General features: G+C 41.9%; 1 protein-coding gene across 3 annotated transcripts in view; it reads left to right on the forward strand.

Annotated features, from left to right (window-relative positions):
* Positions 1–17,753, forward strand: part of LOC135197231 (uncharacterized) — an 83,237-nt gene that overhangs the window by 41,078 nt on the left and 24,406 nt on the right. For all 3 annotated transcript variants that reach the window (XM_064224314.1, XM_064224316.1, XM_064224315.1), the window contains one exon: positions 2,123–2,311. In XM_064224314.1, coding sequence (XP_064080384.1) covers positions 2,123–2,311 — 189 coding nt within the window. The remainder of the gene's footprint in view (positions 1–2,122; positions 2,312–17,753) is intronic.

Consider the following 17,753-nt stretch of genomic DNA (forward strand, 5'->3'; position numbering starts at 1 on the left):
TTCACCTCAAGTCAGTTGCACTGTAAATATTAACTTCAATGGGTCCTTTGCAGCATCCCTTCAGCCCCTAGCTTGAACCTCTTTCTTTATCCTTTTACTGTACCTCCATTCATATTCTATTCTTTCCATCTGACCTTTTCCAACCCTCTTCTAACAATGTTTTCACATTGCAACCCTTATGAGGTTTGTATCCCGTTTGTACCTTTCCATCCTTCTTAAACCGTTAATTTTTTCCTATCAACACTGGAAATGAACCATCTTAAAGTCCCCCACCGTTTGGCTCCTTTGGCCTAAATTCCTGTGTTCTGTTTGATTCCAATTCCCAATAAGAAAGGAAAGGAGTCAATGAATGGAGAAAAAAAGGGGGAAATAAAAAAAGTTGAGAAACTAACGTATGGAAACAAACCCAAACCGATTTAAAAACAGTTTGAATTTTGAAGTGACTGCACACCAAGCAGCAATTACACCATAACTAGTTTGGAACTTTCTGAAGTTCTAATATGATTCAGCTTCCGAATTTGGGGAAATCATTTCATAATTTTGGATACTAACCCTGAAAAAACAAATTTTGTAGTTAAAGCTGTACAACATTTTAACATTAACAAAAAAAAAGAAAAGGAAAGGCTTGTTAGTTACCAAAGTTGGTGCTTGGTGTAGGCTGGGAAGATCTGAATGCTAAAGTTATACATTTATTAGAATCCATGAAATATTTTTACAAGCAATTTACAGTAAGTTTAAACAACAACAGTGCAGGAGTAATTGATACTAGGATTAGGATATAGAAATTTTACTGGAATTTTGTGCATTACATCCAACACAAGTTGAGTCAGTTGCTGGAGTACCAACAAGGGCAAATTGGTATTCCAAAAATGGCAAAAATCAAGTGTCTTAAAACCCTTAAAAAGATCTTTTCAGTATTTTTAATTTTTGTTTTGAAGTTATTTATTTCAAGAGATGGTCCTTTTGTCTAATTGTTTTTCCATAAGTGGAATCTTAAAGTAGACCTTAGAATGTAAACATCAAATGTCCAAGACCTTGCATTTTTAAAGTTTTTGGTAAGGGTTTTTACTGAGCTTTCGTTGTCAAAAGAACTTAGCGACCACAAGTGGACTGTTTATGGATGAAATAAGTGTTAAGTTTTAAGCATTGTCCCACAATAAGGAACCAATTTATTTTCCTCGCTGAAAGCCACTTATCTTTTGTTTTATGAATCCCAGAAATTACATTTACTGTTGCTGGTAAAGCTGCCCATTGACCATTGGTAAATCCTATGCGTTTGATAGATTTAACACTAGGAAACTCCTTCCAAATTTCCATCTTTCCTAAGATTGGAAGTAAGTCCCTTTAGTGATTAACAACTGTTAGAAATAGCACTAAAAGTTGAGACCAAGTTATATGAAAAGATCTGAAAAAAAGAATCCTTGAGATTTCTTTACCACACTGAAACTAAAAGAAGTTGCATCACAGGGCCCCCCTGGGAGGGGCTGGGAAACGTATTAAAGAATGTTTTCATATGTTTTCCTAGCAAACATTCCAAACGGTAATATGGGCTATGAGAATTGGTTGGAAGTTAAGCAAGGCAATTAGCTTAAATAACTACTACGTTTAGCTAATAGAAAGAAATATTGAACAATTCCCTAATTGTATGGTCATAAAGAAATATTCATAGACAGACAGCTTAGGGTTCTGTCGTTCAGCAGTATTCACCAAACAGAAAAGCAGAAAAAATATGCATCTTGATCAAGTAAAATTGATGCTTAATTTACCTTTAAACTAATAAAAATTTTTCCTTTATTCGTTTATTTGCTTTGCTTCAGTATTAGTACAATGCTATGGCCATGTTAATAGTCAATGGAGATATTTAAAAAGTTTGTATATGTATCTCATTTTTTCCTTTGCCAGATTGTGGATGCTTCACTGTATTAAGTAGGTATTGAATAAGATTTTCTTTTAAATAGTCATGTAGGGTTGAATTAAGGGAAAGGGAAACATTTTGTAACATTCCAGCTATTGGATTTTAATGAGTAAGTTTTTTGGTGACACCTTAATCAAGAAACTGACCACATTTGTTTAATTTTACTTAGTATAGTTTTAACAAGCTTCCTTTTGTCTTTCTTTGTAGGATCATGGTGGAATACAGATGTGGAGAGAGCTTTAAAAAAACGAAGAGAAACATACCTCCAAACTAAATTGAATGATAATGCGCCGATTGAAGTTCGTATGGAGCGTATTTGGGCCTTTGAAGTAGCCAAGGATGAAGCTAGAAGAATTGTTGCAGAGAGTAAATGGAAAGCTGAAATGCAGGGCAGTGGTAAGGGAAAGTTTTTGTCTTTTACTTAACAGGTAGTATGATAGTCTGTCCTCACTAATTTTCTAAAGTTTTGAAGCAAAGTAAAATAAAAGTAGGCAATAGTTGTGATGGGAAGAATAATTTGTTTTGAACGGAATACGAGCCTATGCTTTTATAGATGGAGTACTCAGTGCAAGGTACACTTTGCCAGTTTGTTTAGTCTACAATGCCTGGTGTACAGCATAATATCTGAGTACTATAGACTTGACAAAAGAAATTACGGGTACAGTGCTGCTCCAATTTTATGCGGGAATAGGTTCCGGAACCTGTTGTGGAAAGGAAAATACCCTCTAAAAGTGCTTATAACTGACTTAGTACCCCTTAAACTAAAATGTTTATGACTGTCTATTTTAACATTTCACTGCTTAATTTGATAGTTAAAGCAAAAGTATACTTAAAATTATCATACTAAAACAATTCAATATTTCAAATAAAAATATACACCCTAAAACATCATCCCAAAGCAAGCATATATTACAGCACTCTCCTACTACTGTTACTAAGTAGGCTATATACACCACTGAAATGCCTATAACTTCCTATTTTAACAGTTCATTGTCAAACTTGATAGTTCAAACAAAAATATACCTCAAAATATCATCCCAGCAACACCCCTAAATATCATTTAAAGTCAAAGTCTGTTGCAAAATTTATGTAAGACCAAGCCGAAACAACTGTTTATTCCTTAAAGTATCCCCTACCATTCAGACCACATTTTCTTTGGCGTACGTAACATTGCGCATCGTTATGTGCCTACTTTTTATGTATACAGGCAGTCCCCGAGTTACGACGGGGGTTCCGTTCTTGAGACGCGTTGTAACCCGAAAATCGTCGTAAGCCAGAACATGGTCAAAAATCCAAAGGAAAACCTTACTTTTAATAGGTTTTGGGTGCATTCAAAACTATGTAAACTGCATTCATATTTGCATTTTTTCATCCCAAAAAACCTTCAAATATTTAATTATTTTGCTTTTTTTGGTGTCCTCATTTTTATTCTTGTGCCAAGATTGATCTGTTTTTGATAAGGTGTCGTAACCCTGGAAATAATTTCCTGATGAACATAATTGAAAAGCGCCTTAAAAATAACCTCCGAAAACCGTCGTTAAGCCGAACCCAAGTTTAACCCGTAACCCGGAACTGCCTGTATTGTTATTTTCCAGCATTGCAAGATTGCTTTTAAATATTGACTGTACAGGTACTATGTATTTTAGGATTGTACTAGGCAGTCTCCCGGTTATTGGCAGAGTCGGTGGCGATTCGGTTTTGTGGTGCCATAACGCACCAAGTTCCGGTTATTGGCACCATAAGTTGTCGATAATAGGGTTATGGCACCATAACACCTAACAGAGGCGCTATTAACTGAAACTCTGCGTCATAAGCACCAGTTTCGGTTAATGGTGTTTTTCGCACATCAGTACCCCACCGAGAACGTAACCCCCAAACAGGCAGTCCCGGGGTTACAACGGGCTCGGCTGACGATGTTCCGAGGTTAAGGCGCTTTTCAATTATATTCTTCAGAAATTTATCCAGGGTTATGATGCCTACAACGCTCATCTGGCAGAAAAGAAATTATGAAACACCAAAAAGATGGAAAATATTTCAACTTTTAATTTGAAGGTTTTTTTATGAATAATGCAATAAGGATGCAGCTTACATAGTTTTCAATACACCCAAAGCATTAAAAATAAGGTTTTCTTAGGATTTTTGACCATGTTCCGGCTTACGACGATTTTCGGGTTACAACGCATCTCAAGAACGGAACCCCTGTCGTAACCCGGCGACTGCCTGTATAGAGCATATCTAAATTACATGGGTAGCTTAGATCAATGGGACATGTATGTATACCTCCAAACAGAAAGCTAGGTTTGGTATGTCATGTTAGTATTTTTGTGATTACATACAAATACATTTATAAAAAAGAATTATTTACTACAGTGAGATCTTGGTTTACGTTTTATTGTGGTTATTCCTTACCATCTTCCATAAATATATTTAACATTCTCTCTCTCTCTCTCTCTCTCACTCTCTCTCCTCTCTCTCTCTCTCTCTCTCTCTCTCTCTCTCTCTCTCTCTCTCTCTTACTGAGATGGAGAGAATTTTTATGGTACATGTGTGTATATAATAAGTTTATTATTAATATTTTTGAATAATAATAATATAATATAATAATACTATAATTGTAATTACAAAATTCATATGCATTTTAAAGAAATGCAATAATCTTTCTATTTCACTCTTTTAAGTATATACTATAAAGACAGTCTCTCTCTCTCTCTCTCTCTCTCTCTCTCTCTCTCTCTCTCTCTCTCTCTCATCTCTCTCTCTCCTCCTCTCTCTCTCCTGCAAGTGTTAGAAGTACATATGTAATGTTTAAAATTACTTTGAAATTATATTAATATAATCTTAGAGATTAATACAGTAATATGATGATAATTTAAGGTAAATAGATTTTGATGTAGGATGTAACGTAAGGTATATACATTTGGTGTTTCTATTTCGTCCTTCTTTTATCTCTCTCTCTCTCTCTCTCTCTCTCTCTCTCTCTCTCTCTCTCTCTCTCTCTCTACTCTCTCTCTCTCTCTCTCTCTCTCTCCAAAAAGAATTGATAAATAGACAAATAGATACTTGTTACTGCTCTTTTTCTCTTCTCTGGAAAAGATATATGTATTTATGGGAAGGGAAGAAGTGTTGCCCATAGAAGTTCATTTCAATCTTTTGATATCTAAGGGGTTACAGTGGGGCATCGCTTATTCACGGATCAGTATTCACGGATCCAGTTAATCACGGGTTTTTTCTTGGACCGTTTCTCATGTTACATCACTGGTATGAATCGCTGCATCACGGGTTTGTTGTGTTGCGTATGCGATGTTTTTCGGTAGGCTAACCCTCGGCCGTGGTCCGATAACTACCAACATTCATTTAAAGACTCATATAATGATATTAACTGACAATAAAGGTAATAAACATTCTCACCTAATATATTATTGTCCTATCTTCGAAATAAATAGCCTATTCAAGGTTTATGTACGACATTCATTGGTAGGCTAAGCGTAGTTGCAGTGCGATAACCACCAACGTACACAAACATTCACATTATGATATTAATTGACAATAAAGGTAATAAAACCATTCTTACCATATATATTATAGTCATATCTTCATAATAATAGCCTATTCGAAGAATAATTCCACATCATTGCACTCAAACTTATCGTCAGAGTGGCCAGCCACAAAATGTAAGCATATACCTTTACGTACGAAAATGGTTTATGTATACGGTTTGCGTTCAAAGCGACATTTTTGTTTGATAAACTTTTAGAAATTTTAATAGTAGTGGTAGTGTAATTACAGTAGTAATAACATAAGGCTAAAATTAATTCGAACTTCATTGTTATTTTGGCAGTATTTGTATATAACTTCTCTGAACAATGAAGTCATACAAACGCTATTTGTCATAGATTATCGTAAGTATTGCTGTTTGTTATTGGCGACGAAGCGTAAACGAAATACATAAAAGCATTTTTTACCTTATATATTATCGTCATATCTTCATAATAAAAAGGCTATTCGTGGAGTAATTCCATATCAGTGAAATCAATTTTATCTATGCGAGGCCAGCCAGCTGACAAAATGTACGTACGTATATGAAAATCAAATTATGGTAGCGTTCACAGCAAGATTATCTTTCGAAATTTTTATAGTACTATTCATGCTACGTAGTAATAATGTTTGGAATATACGTAACATTAATTTTCAATACAAAATATCATCGTTATTTTGGTAGTGAATAATAGTTTAGAATGATCATACATACACTGCATTGTTATGGGTTTGTGCCAGTGATAAACAACCAAATAACGTTCTCCTTTAACCTGTTAAGCGTCCATCCCGGATGAGCTCGCTGCTAACGTACCGTCACGCTTTTTTTGTAATCAGCGATCATAGCACTGATGATAGTTTTTCAAAGTTAATATTGATTTTTATGTTTATTATTCTTACTGTAATTAAGTGTAGGAAATTCTCTCTCTCTCTCTCTCTACTCTCTCTCTCTCTCTCTCTCTCTCTCTCTCTCTCTCTCTCTCTCGAGTCCAGTCACTCGGCAAAGAAAATTCATCTTCACTCCGCTATTGGAAGAAAAGTTTGTATCATCACTGGAGGATTCAGAACTAGAGCTCTCATCATCAAATAGGTTATCAATATCAGACTCCTCATCTAGTATTTGAATGATCTCACCTGAAGAAATACGCCTCCTCTTTGGGACATTCATTGTGAAAGACACGAAATCCAATTTGTCAATCGCGATAAACGCCCGAAGCGTATTGAAAGAAAATACAAACAGGGACAGGCCAGGGGGTTTTTCAGTTTTTTTTTAGCATAAGCGACCACCAGGAAAGAGTGCCAGGCTGGAATAAGTTCCCCGTGTTGCTGAGAGTGTTCAGCAAATGATGTTCCTACACTTTCTATACGAGTAAACGTATTATTACGGGGCTGACGGCTTGACAAGTCACAGTCAAAGTTTTGAACGTAATATCCGTTGAAGGCGCTACTCCGAGTAGATCGCGGTAAACGTAGTATTACGTGGGTGACGCTTAACAGGTTAAGTCAACGCGTTAGGAAAAAACATGACATAGAATCGACTTTGCGACTTCGTTCACTTTGATATTTTTAACGATACAATAACTATCATTTGTACTACTAAAACCATCTTCACATAAGTAATTTTTTGTAAGATATGTGTTTTGTTACAAAAGCTAGCTTATACATAAAAGGCTTTTATAATTTAAGTCACCATATACTACATATGTACCCAAACTCATTGTGGGGAAATTTACTACTGTTTCCTCGGATATTGAAATACTTTAGCATCATTCAAACACTTTAATAATATAAATGCATAAATACTAGGCTATACATATTTAACATCGTATACAAATACTACAATACAGTTATATACACATACTTTTATATACAAAGTTAACAGTTATATACACATACTTTTATATACAAAAATTAATCATATGAGTAGTGATCAGACGACAGCTGTGCACTGGACTACGTACGTACTACTTGGAAGATAAAACAAACAAAAATTTTGTTGTTGTTAGTCGCCGGGATAGATTAACATTTTTCCAGAGATTAAAGAGCTGAATTTTGTTTTGAAGGTATGTCAACCCCGCGTTAGTAAATAGATATCATCTTCTAAGGAATTTTTTTTCTCTTCTTTTTGCGGAAGAATCTTCAAGCCATTTTGCATTCAAAGTAATGAGAAGGAATCATTCTATTCTTCATGAAATCAGTAAAATACTTACAATAATAATTAAAAACTAAAACTACGTACTGTATGCAAAACACATACATCATAGTTAGCTTCGTGTGTAAAGAAACGTTCATTCTAAGAAATTACAGAGTAGTATAACTAACACCTGATTGGTTGGTTTGGTAGCCATGGAGATCTGTTATCCAATGACTGCCCTCTGCTTCTGTTCTATTATAGACATACGCCATGGATGGCACTAGGTTTGAACGTTACCATGTTCGTGATTTTCTGACTGCTGACGGCAAAAATTACTCAATAATTTCTTATATAATTATTCCTTCGTGAAAACAATAATTTAATATCGCGATTGACATACCTTCAAACAAAATTCAGCTTTTTAATCTCTGGAAAAATGTTAATCTATCCCGGCGACTAACAACAAACAAAAAAGTTTTGTTCGTTTTATCTTCCAAGTAGTACGTACGTAGTCCAGTGCACAGCTGTCGTCTGATCACTATCATATTATTAACTTTGTATATAAAAGTATGTGTATATAACTGTTAACTTTGTATATAAAAGTATGTGTATATAACTGTATGTAGTATTTGTATACGATGTAAATATGTATAGCCTAGTATTTATGCATTATATTATTAAAGTGTTTGAATGATGCTAAAGTATTTCAATATCCGAGGAAAACAGTAGTAAAATTTCCCCACAATGAGTTTGGGTGCATATGTATATCTAAGATGACTTAAATTATAAAAGCCTTTTATGTATAAGCTAGCTTTTGCAACAACACATATCTTACGAAAATTACTTATGTGAAGATGGTTTTAGTAGTACAAATGATAGTTATTGTATCGTTTAAAAATATCAAAGTGAACGAAGTCGCAAAGTCGATTCTATGTCATGTTTTTAACTTTAACGTATAGTGGTATGAAAAACACCAGTGTGTCGTAGCGATGTGTCATCAATATAGTGGTATGAAAATACCACATGGTGTTGTAGCGATACGTAATCACAAAGTACAAATCCTTTTTTTCCAGACCATCCTCAGAATTTTACGACTCTTCAACTTCAAGATCGATATGGTAAAAATATATTATATAGTCATACTTATTGTTAAAATTCACAAGTGAACTGCAAAACATTATTATATTTGATTGTTATGTACATATATTTTTGTGTTTTACGGAATGTTTGTTTTGAAAATACCTATTAGTGAACATATGGTATTAATTGTCCCACTATTTTATTATAGGTGATCTTAAATTACTCACATTCATTTAACCAGTATTATATTAATATTTATTTAAATAAACTGTAATTAATAAATAACAATAATGAAAAACATAAAGGGAAAAAATGTTTTTGCTGCAGTAGTGGTGTTTGTTTGATTATGCATATGATCTGACCTCACATTTCCGAAATCTGAAAAATTCCAAAAACCGAAACATCGGAATGTGTGTGTACTGCACCATTTTTTTAAAACACGCACACAATGTCTACACATTTACTGCAAATTACAGTAGTACGTAGGAGAGAGAAGAGATGAGAGAGAGATGAGAGAGAGAGAGATTTGACGAGAGAGAGAGAGAGAGAGAGAGAGAAGAGAGAGAGAGAGAGAGAGAGAGAGAGAGATGATTAAGGACTCCAAGGCGTGTTATTTTTACAATTATTTTATTATCTTGGGATTTTTTTTTAATCTTGAGATTTTCTATTCAATTCTCGAGATTAATAAGAAAATTACCGTAAATTGACTAGCATCAGCACACATCTGAATGACTCGGCCATTAGCAGGCTAAACCACCCACCTTATGAACTTGCATGATACATGAGATACATGACAAAACACAAAACCACTGTTTATTGGTGAAAATTAGGGGGTTGCACGATATGGGAGATTGCACGTTATTCGAGTATATACGGTATGTGATTTTTTTAGCCAGTTTTATGGAACAAAATCTAGCAAGAAATTGCCATACCCAGTTGGCAACACTGGCCTACAAACGTTTGTTTGTTGTTGTTATGAAATGTGGTGTGCGGCGCGTTCTTTAAATTGTACCCATATAAACGAGTTAATTATGTGGCATCCAAAAGCCCTGATTCTTTTACTCTTATGGGAAAGACGCCTAAAGGTCAGATGAAGGTTTTTACGTGGAATATACTAGTATTAACGTGTTGTGACGAAGGGAAGAGATGTTTCGCTGCATACTGTTGGTAGCATTATCGTTATTACTAGTATATTACTGGATTGCACTGCAAAATCGTCGCCATCTTTTATCAACATAGATTGTTGGTGAGTAGTACATATTTTGATTTACTTTTTGTCTACCACTCATCCTCTCTTTCCTTGTAAAAAAAAAAAGAGGCCCACCATGCGTATGTAGGCTTCTAGCTGTAATCCCTAGGCTAGTAGGCTACATACCTAGTACAGTAGTACATATAACTACATTTATTTTTTAAGGCTAATTTTCTACAATAACTTTAAACTGTCTTGAATTTAGTTTTAGGTGATAGTTGAAAAACATATTTGGTGTTTGAACTAAAGTAGGCAGTTATAAACATGGAATAGTGGTCTTGGGTGGTTAACTATTAAAGTAGGCAGTTTTAAGCAATTTTTGAGGGGGGTATCAGGACTAACACGGGTATTTACTTATCACGGGGGGGTTCTAGGCCCTATCCCCCGTGGATAACGAGGCCCACTGTATTCTCTCTCTCTCTCTCTCTCTCTCTCTCTCTCTCTCTCTCTCTCTCATTGACTGTGTATATATTTCTAATGGTAAAATGTTTCAGATAACTTTGAAATAATATTAATAATACCAATTCAAATATATTTGATGTAGGATGATACTTCAAGTATACATTTGGTATTTGAACTTTCAAGATAGGCAGATATAAGCATTTTTAGAGGGGAGCTCTAACTATTCGCGGGTTCAAGCTATTCGCGGGGGGTATCTGGTACCTGCTCCCTGGGGAACACTGTTGACTTGCTTTTGGACGAGCCGGGATAGTCCTTGTAACTCCTCTCCCCATCCTCTTGATCTTTCCCATTTTCTTTTGCACCTCGTTTTCCTTCCCTCAGTTGACTCGTGTGGATGTACTTGAGTCCATGAGTCTCTTAACCCTTAAACGCCGAAGCGGTAAAAAAAAAATGTCTCCCGTGTGCCGGAGACGTTTCAGAGTGAGCGCGGGAGCGGAAAAAATATTTTTTTCAAAAAATCATAGCGTGCTTAGTTTTGAAGATTAAGAGTTCATTTGTTCCGATACGTAATACAAACCCTCGGTCCTTTAACAATAGGAAGGTAACTAGCGGCAGCTGGGACGGTCGTAAGCTTCGAACAAGGGGAGAACGGTAGTTAACTGCTTGTCCGATCGTGCGCGCGCCCGCGCGCCCGAGAGGTGAAGAATCACTTTTGCTTTCGGCCGCGGGTGTGAAGGACGTGTTCGTCATCGCTCTCTGCCCGCTCATCTGTCGTATGCTTTGTTTATATTGTGACTTTTTCTACTAATGGTTTTTTTTTTTTTGGTTGACTTGAAAATGAAACTGTAAGTACACTGTTTTTCATGTTCATTACTTAATTATGAATCCAACATGGAGCTATCGCCGTAGAGACGGCGATTTCCGCTCTTTTCATGAATTGAACCCTTGAATTATGTCTCGGTGCCGAGGGCGGGCGCAATCGCGCCGAGTCATGTATTTTGGGCGAAAGTGTGTAATTGAAAGATGTAAGTACTCTTTTTCATTATATTTTTGCCCTGTGCGTTGTTGCCGAGAGCTTGATTGCGCTCGGCAAGAGCCTCTTATTTTGTATGAATAGAATGCAATGAAAGTGGATTCGCAATGCAGTTTTCTTTTCATTTTCATTTATTAATTGCATCAAATTTTAATTTTGGATCAATTTCCGCTCTTAACCCGGGAATTAATCCTTACGATTTATTGCTGTGAAAGTGAAAATAGCAAGTGCAGTATTGTTCATTTTCATATATATTTATGATAGCATCATATTATTATGGATCAAGTTTCCGCTCTTACCGGGAATTGATTTTTCCCTCTTTAAGTTCTATGAAGTGAATCGCAAGTGCAGTATTCTGTTTCATTTTCATATTACTTTCACTGCTGTGCGGGGGTAGGGGAAGCGAAGGTCTGCCAGGAAGTCGTCGGAAAGCTCTCCCGCGACTCCCTTGGTATCCGATTCTTCGTCTTCTTTCCTGCCCCCCCGCTCAGCTTCCTCGTATTTTGTTTTTGGGGTCTTCCTTCCGTTCGGGGTGGGGGCATGTCTCCCCACCCCGTGCGTGAGGGAACCCCTCTTACTAATCTGTCTGTGCTACCGCAGGTGCTACAGCCGTGGGAGACGACCTTGGACAGGTATGGACCACTGCGCGCTGCAGGGCGTGCCTAGCATCCACGATCTGCTGCAGAGTCTAGCGAGGTCTGGGGCGGGACCTTGGAGTGGTCTCCACTACAACCTTCACGGCCGCTTATGCTGCTTCCCCCGCTGGTCTACATCCCATGCTGTGTGGTGACGCGTCTGCCGCTTCTAGGGCGGTCGCCGCCGTACCGAGGAGGGGTATGCCGCCGCCGCCTGTGTTTTCTTCGTGTTGCCTGCCCCAGACTTCCGCTGTTCCAGCAGCTCGCCCCTGGACCGGCCGCCAGTACCACGCTGGCTGCCGATGATTCTACGAGGCGATGGCTGGGCCTGCCGTACCTGTCGCTGATGTGGTTCCCGCTACTGGCTTGGCTGTCCCTTCTGTGTTTACCGCTGCCGCTGTTCCTGCCGCTCCTGAGCTGGTTGCTGTTCCTGTCGCTCCTGGTTCCTGCGCCTGTCCATGCTGGTCCTGCCCATGGTGTGTCTTCCCCAGTCCCAGGTCCTTCCGGACAGGTGCAGTCGGGCCGTGTTGCTTCGGCAAATAGGCCCGGACTCCGGCCTGGATGGAGGACCTGACGACTGTCCTGCGTGAGCTGACGAAGAAGAGGAAGGTGTCATCTTCGTCTGTTGCTGCTCTTCTTCGACTTCTAAGGCCCATAAGCCGAAGAAGAAGAAGGCTGCCTCCCCCCCCTAAGAAGTCTCCTTCGGGAACTCTAAGGGCCCGTCCCACCTCGGTGGTACGGGGGGTCCTTCTGCTGGTCCTCCTGCTCCTTCGGGAGCGGGGCCGTCTCCCCTTCCGTAAGGAAGAGATAGACGGGGGGACCAGAGGTAGTATCGGTTAGCTCTGGTACTTCCTCGCCTGGTGCTAGCGGCGATGCCGCTACGCCAGGTTCCGGCTCGGTCTCTCGTTCGCGGGAGATCCCGAGTGTACGCTCTCCCTCGGGAGACCGTGCAGCCAAAGTTTCGGCGCCAGAGTTCGCTCGGCGCCAAGACCACGGCACGGAGCAGAAGGCTGGCGAGAACCGACTCAGGTGACTCTCGCCAGGCCAGCGGCCGCTCTCGCAGCGACCAGCTGGTAACCGGGTTTTGTTATTCCCCCTAAGAAGACTCTTCGGGAACTTCGAAGGGCTCGTCACATTCCGGGATGTACGTCGGGGGGGGTTCTTCTGCTGGTCCTCCGTTCCTTCGGGAACGGGGCCCGTCTCCCCTTCTGAGAAGAAGAAGAAAGACGGGGACCAAGGGTGTGCTGGCTACCGCTGGTACACCCTCGCCTGGTCTTGGCAGCTCTGCTGCTAAGCCAGGTACGGCTCGGTTTCGTCCGCGAGAAGTTCCGAGTGTACGATCTCCTTCGGGTGACCGTGCAGCCAAAGTTAAGACGCCTGAGTTCGCTCAGCGTCATGACGAGGCACGGAGCAGAAGACTGTCGAGAGCCAGCTCAGGTGACTCTGGCCAGGCCAGCGGCCGCTCTCGCAGCGACCAGCCGGTACCTCGGGTGGACATGACGGTCTCTGACCGGCCACGGGTTGAGGCTGGGAAGAGGTCCCCCAGGTCCCCTCGACCGACGGTACCAGCTCGGCTGGTACCAGCGGTTTGACGTGCGCGCAGGGGACGCTCACCGGTAAATCACGGCGGGAAAGCGAGCTCTGCAGGTCACCTGACCGCCGCTCCCACAGGGGACCGGGTCGGATACGGTGACCAGCAGCAGCTCGTCTGACGCACGGGGGGGGGACCCCGGGGGGTCGACGTGCTCAGTCGAGCCGCTCGCCACAGGTGAGGCGGCACGGCCAGGCCTGCAGATCGATCCCACCCCGCGGGGTTGGGTGATCGGCTGCAGCCCCCCCCACGTACGCTGGTCCTGCCAGCGAGCGGGGGGGGAGCGTCTCTCCACTACCTTCAACTTCCTCGGGCTACACCGGGAAGAGCGAGGTAGCTAGGAGTGATCGTGAGAGGTGCGCCGCTCACGATCCCGTCACGATGCCGCACGTGCCACGTATGGTCTTAGGACCAACCAGGACGTACGCGCAAGTGATTGGAGGCGACCGTCAGGGGGAGAGGGGGGGGGTAGCGTCAGTTCTGTCTCTCCGATACCTTCAACTTCCTCTGCATACGCCAGGAAGAGCTAGGTATATAGGAGTGATCGTGAGAGATGCGCCGCTCACGATCCCAGTCACGACGACGCGACGTGCCAGGTTGGTTCTTAGGACCAACCAGGACGTACGCGCAAGTGATTGGAGGCAACGTCAGGGATCTGTTGCTGGTCCTTCTTCTGAAGGAGGAGGGTCCTGGGAGCTGCTCTTGTTGGAGGGTACTGGACGGTCCTACTCCTCAAGACGCTGTAACTTCCGAGATTCAGAGTAACTTTACCCAGGTTATTGCACTGATTCGTCAGCACGTAACGGGACCGGGGGGAAGGATCGCCCGATCCCACCAGCAGAAACGACCATAGCCCTCTCTGCTCGAGTCGTTTTGGGGCCCGCCCAGAGGGAACCCAAACCGACGGTGGGTATGCCGCGATCGGAAGCTTACCGATTCTGTCTTGAACCAGAGTCTCTCGTCTCCGGACAAGAAGGCTCTCTTTTTCAGTTCTGGCCGGTCGATCAAGCTACTTTCCACCTCCTCTACTGCGACAGCGGCGTTTTTTCTACGTGTCTTCGGACACCGTATTTAAATACTCCTTCGGTCCTCCTGAGAGGTTTCGACCTCGACAAGGACTGGAATGAGTCGGAGGACGGTATCGGCTCTCTCCTGTCAGGTGTCGATCAGCCCCACCCAGACGACCGTTCACCAGTGGCGGCAGGACCCTTACCTACAGTGAGAGTTCGTAACCCTCCTCGGGGAAAAACGTTTTCTCCTGACGATACGTTTTCCCAGACTCTGAGAGGCCATCGCCGCAACTGCTAGTTCCACTGGGAAGGCGAGCGAGTATCCAATTCCTCCCCCATTCCCTCTCTCCTTACGGCTACGAGGGAAAGGGGAAGGATCCTACAGAGATTTCTCTGTAGGATCCCACGTTGGGGACTGCGCTACCAGGGGGGACCTTCGGGTCCTACCTGACGTAAGCCCCGGTCGTTGAGGAGGGATCCTGCCCCATTCTCGATTTCTACTGGGAATCGAGAGGACCACCAGCCGATATCGTTTGACGAATTCGGTGGGGGTTTCGCAGACTGCTTAGAATTCTACGGAATTCTAGCGCATTCAGAGTGTTTTAGAGTTTCTTACGATCTCCAAACACTTAGGCGAGACCACGGTCCAAAGTGAGCGAGACGAGAATCCCCGATATGTTACACGATAATCGGGAACCTCGCCTATGCTCGAATTCCTGGAATTTCTAGCATTAGGAAGAAGACTGCTGCTGAAAGAAGACTATCTCACAGTAGGCGACCAACCTGGAATAGAGAAGAACGGACGGGAATATCCAGTTTGGCGGGAACTATCGTCTTAGTATTCTGTTCACCATTGAAGCTTTCCTTCGAGGAAGACTTCTCCTTCACTCTCTTTAATAGAGAACGAAGGTGGTTTCGATCTTCAATCGATCTCATCCTTATTTTGTTTTCTTGAAGGAAAGAATTTAGGATGGAGATCGTTGTTCAGAATCCTACAAATATACTACGTATATTAACCTCGCGACATGATTCTGCTAAGCAGTTGAATGGTCGAGGGTAGGCGCATATCCTGGTTATTCTACGGATTGCGACTTAGACGAAAAGTATTCTAATTGAACTGCAACCCGGGTTGCCTGCAACCTCCCAGGAGTTTCCAGTTTCAATTTATATACTTATGGTGTTGTCACAACAAACACCATTTTAGCTTTTATATTTACCGAAATTCGTTTCGCTTAAATATAATTGCTCGAGCATATCTTTTTATGCTCGGTGGTTCTAGCCGAACGCATTCCTTCGTGGAAAGGATTACTTGGCAACTCAGGATGACGAGTCAGCGACAGCTACTGCGTATGAATTGCCCGAGGCATTTCAGTATCAGCTGCCGCTTTGAGATAGACGGTTGTTTATGTCTTTCTCACCTGCTTTGATTGAATAACAACCGTATCTTTGCCCAAACAATCACGGACTTAAGTCTCTGATTAACGGGGATTCTCGCATACATGAATGACCATCTACTGCTGAGAAACGCTAGTATTCATCGTCTTCGGTATTGCGAGAATTTTAAACAGAGATATCTATTCGACTCTCATCTTTCTGTTTACCGCACGGTAACAGAATTCTGTAATAGTCTCTGCTGCATCGTATCCCAGATAATGCGAATGATTTTTGCGGAATCTGAGTTTGTCCTCAAAATATCTTGTATTCGGAGGTGTACAATGTTCATTGTTCACCCCGGATTAGCAGATGTATTGAAAGACATCGCCTACTCCCACACCTGCCAGCTCTACTTCCAAACGTTCAGCCCATGAGAAGCAGTTCTTCAAGCGGCTCTCCCTGTGTTTCATTACTGAAGAACGCCCCGCTTCATTGCACAACGGACAGCAATGAAATGGCGGTTAGCGTTTTCAGTCATTTGTAAGCACAGGTTTAGAATCTTGAGATTCCTTCTCTCGATTCAGCGGGAAGACGTAGGTTGCATTCATTGCCTACCTTCGTCTTCAACGTCACATAGTGTTGTTTCTCCTTAAGCTTGAGATTCAACGTCTATGAGATTTTCTTGCCATCAGGGACCTCGGTCTTTTGAAGGCAATTGACTTTCGCCTTTTGAGCTTATGCATTAAGAGAATCATCGCCGCGCCGTCCGGCATCGGTGACTAACAAATATTTTATTTGTTTGGTCTCTCAGCATAACTCTTTAAAGGCGAAGGTTCACGTGACTTCTCCCGGATGCTTGGACAACTTGCCTCTACTGATTCCGAACCAGTCAGTCGGCAGCTGTCAGAGCGTCCGAGTCAGTTACGAACTATGCGTGGACTTAGTTCGGTTGTTCCCCCAGAGCAATCATTACTTCGTCTTAATAGCTTGTCAGTATGAGTACTGTACTAACCAAAGTCGAGAAGAGGGATAGGTCATACGACTATTCCCTTCTTTTCGTCTTCTTTAGGTAACTGCATGACTTCTCTTGAGAAGTCAAGCACAAAGGGATGGGGATTTGTGACGGCTCGATTTTTCTTTTTTTTGTACCGATCTTCGTAGCGAAGACTCAGAACCCTTCGGTAACTGACGATTGGTTCGAGTCCTTCACAATACCCTCCCTAATGGACGTCACCGCCTCCGATACGAAGGCTATGCTGCTTTGTCCTGTGAAGGTGCGACGGAGCTTGTCTGAAGAAACTCGACACCCAGGGGAGAGTGTGGACGCCTCTTATCATTCTCTCGCGTTCCGCAAGAACTTCTCCGTGGCGCAGGTAATGAAAGGCAAGGCGTCCTGGTCCAAACCAACCGGACCGCATGCACCTCCTTCTACCTTCAGGATATTGCCCACAGTTCCTTGGATCTTTTCCTTGGGAACCGTGGTGGTTGCTCAACACGTTGTGTAGTTAACCCAGACCCTCGCAGGCTGAACAGCATCGAGTCCTGGTGTGACCGTAAGAATGGATGAGGAATGAGAGTGTGACTGGCTCCTCTTCCCATCTTTTTCTTCCCTCTACCTTTGGGTAGGGGACACGGTCGTCACCCTGCTGGGTAAGGACGAGATGCAGGTGAGCTACTCAATAGAGCACCATCCTATCCCTTTCAGTAGGGATAGGAGTAAATATCCACCACTTCCTCCAACAAGGGGGAGGAAGTGGATGCCAAATTGAGACAAACCCATCATTTTATGATTGTCT

The sequence above is a fragment of the Macrobrachium nipponense genome, chromosome 18, assembly GCF_015104395.2.
Source record: "Macrobrachium nipponense isolate FS-2020 chromosome 18, ASM1510439v2, whole genome shotgun sequence".
NCBI lineage: Eukaryota > Metazoa > Arthropoda > Malacostraca > Decapoda > Palaemonidae > Macrobrachium > Macrobrachium nipponense.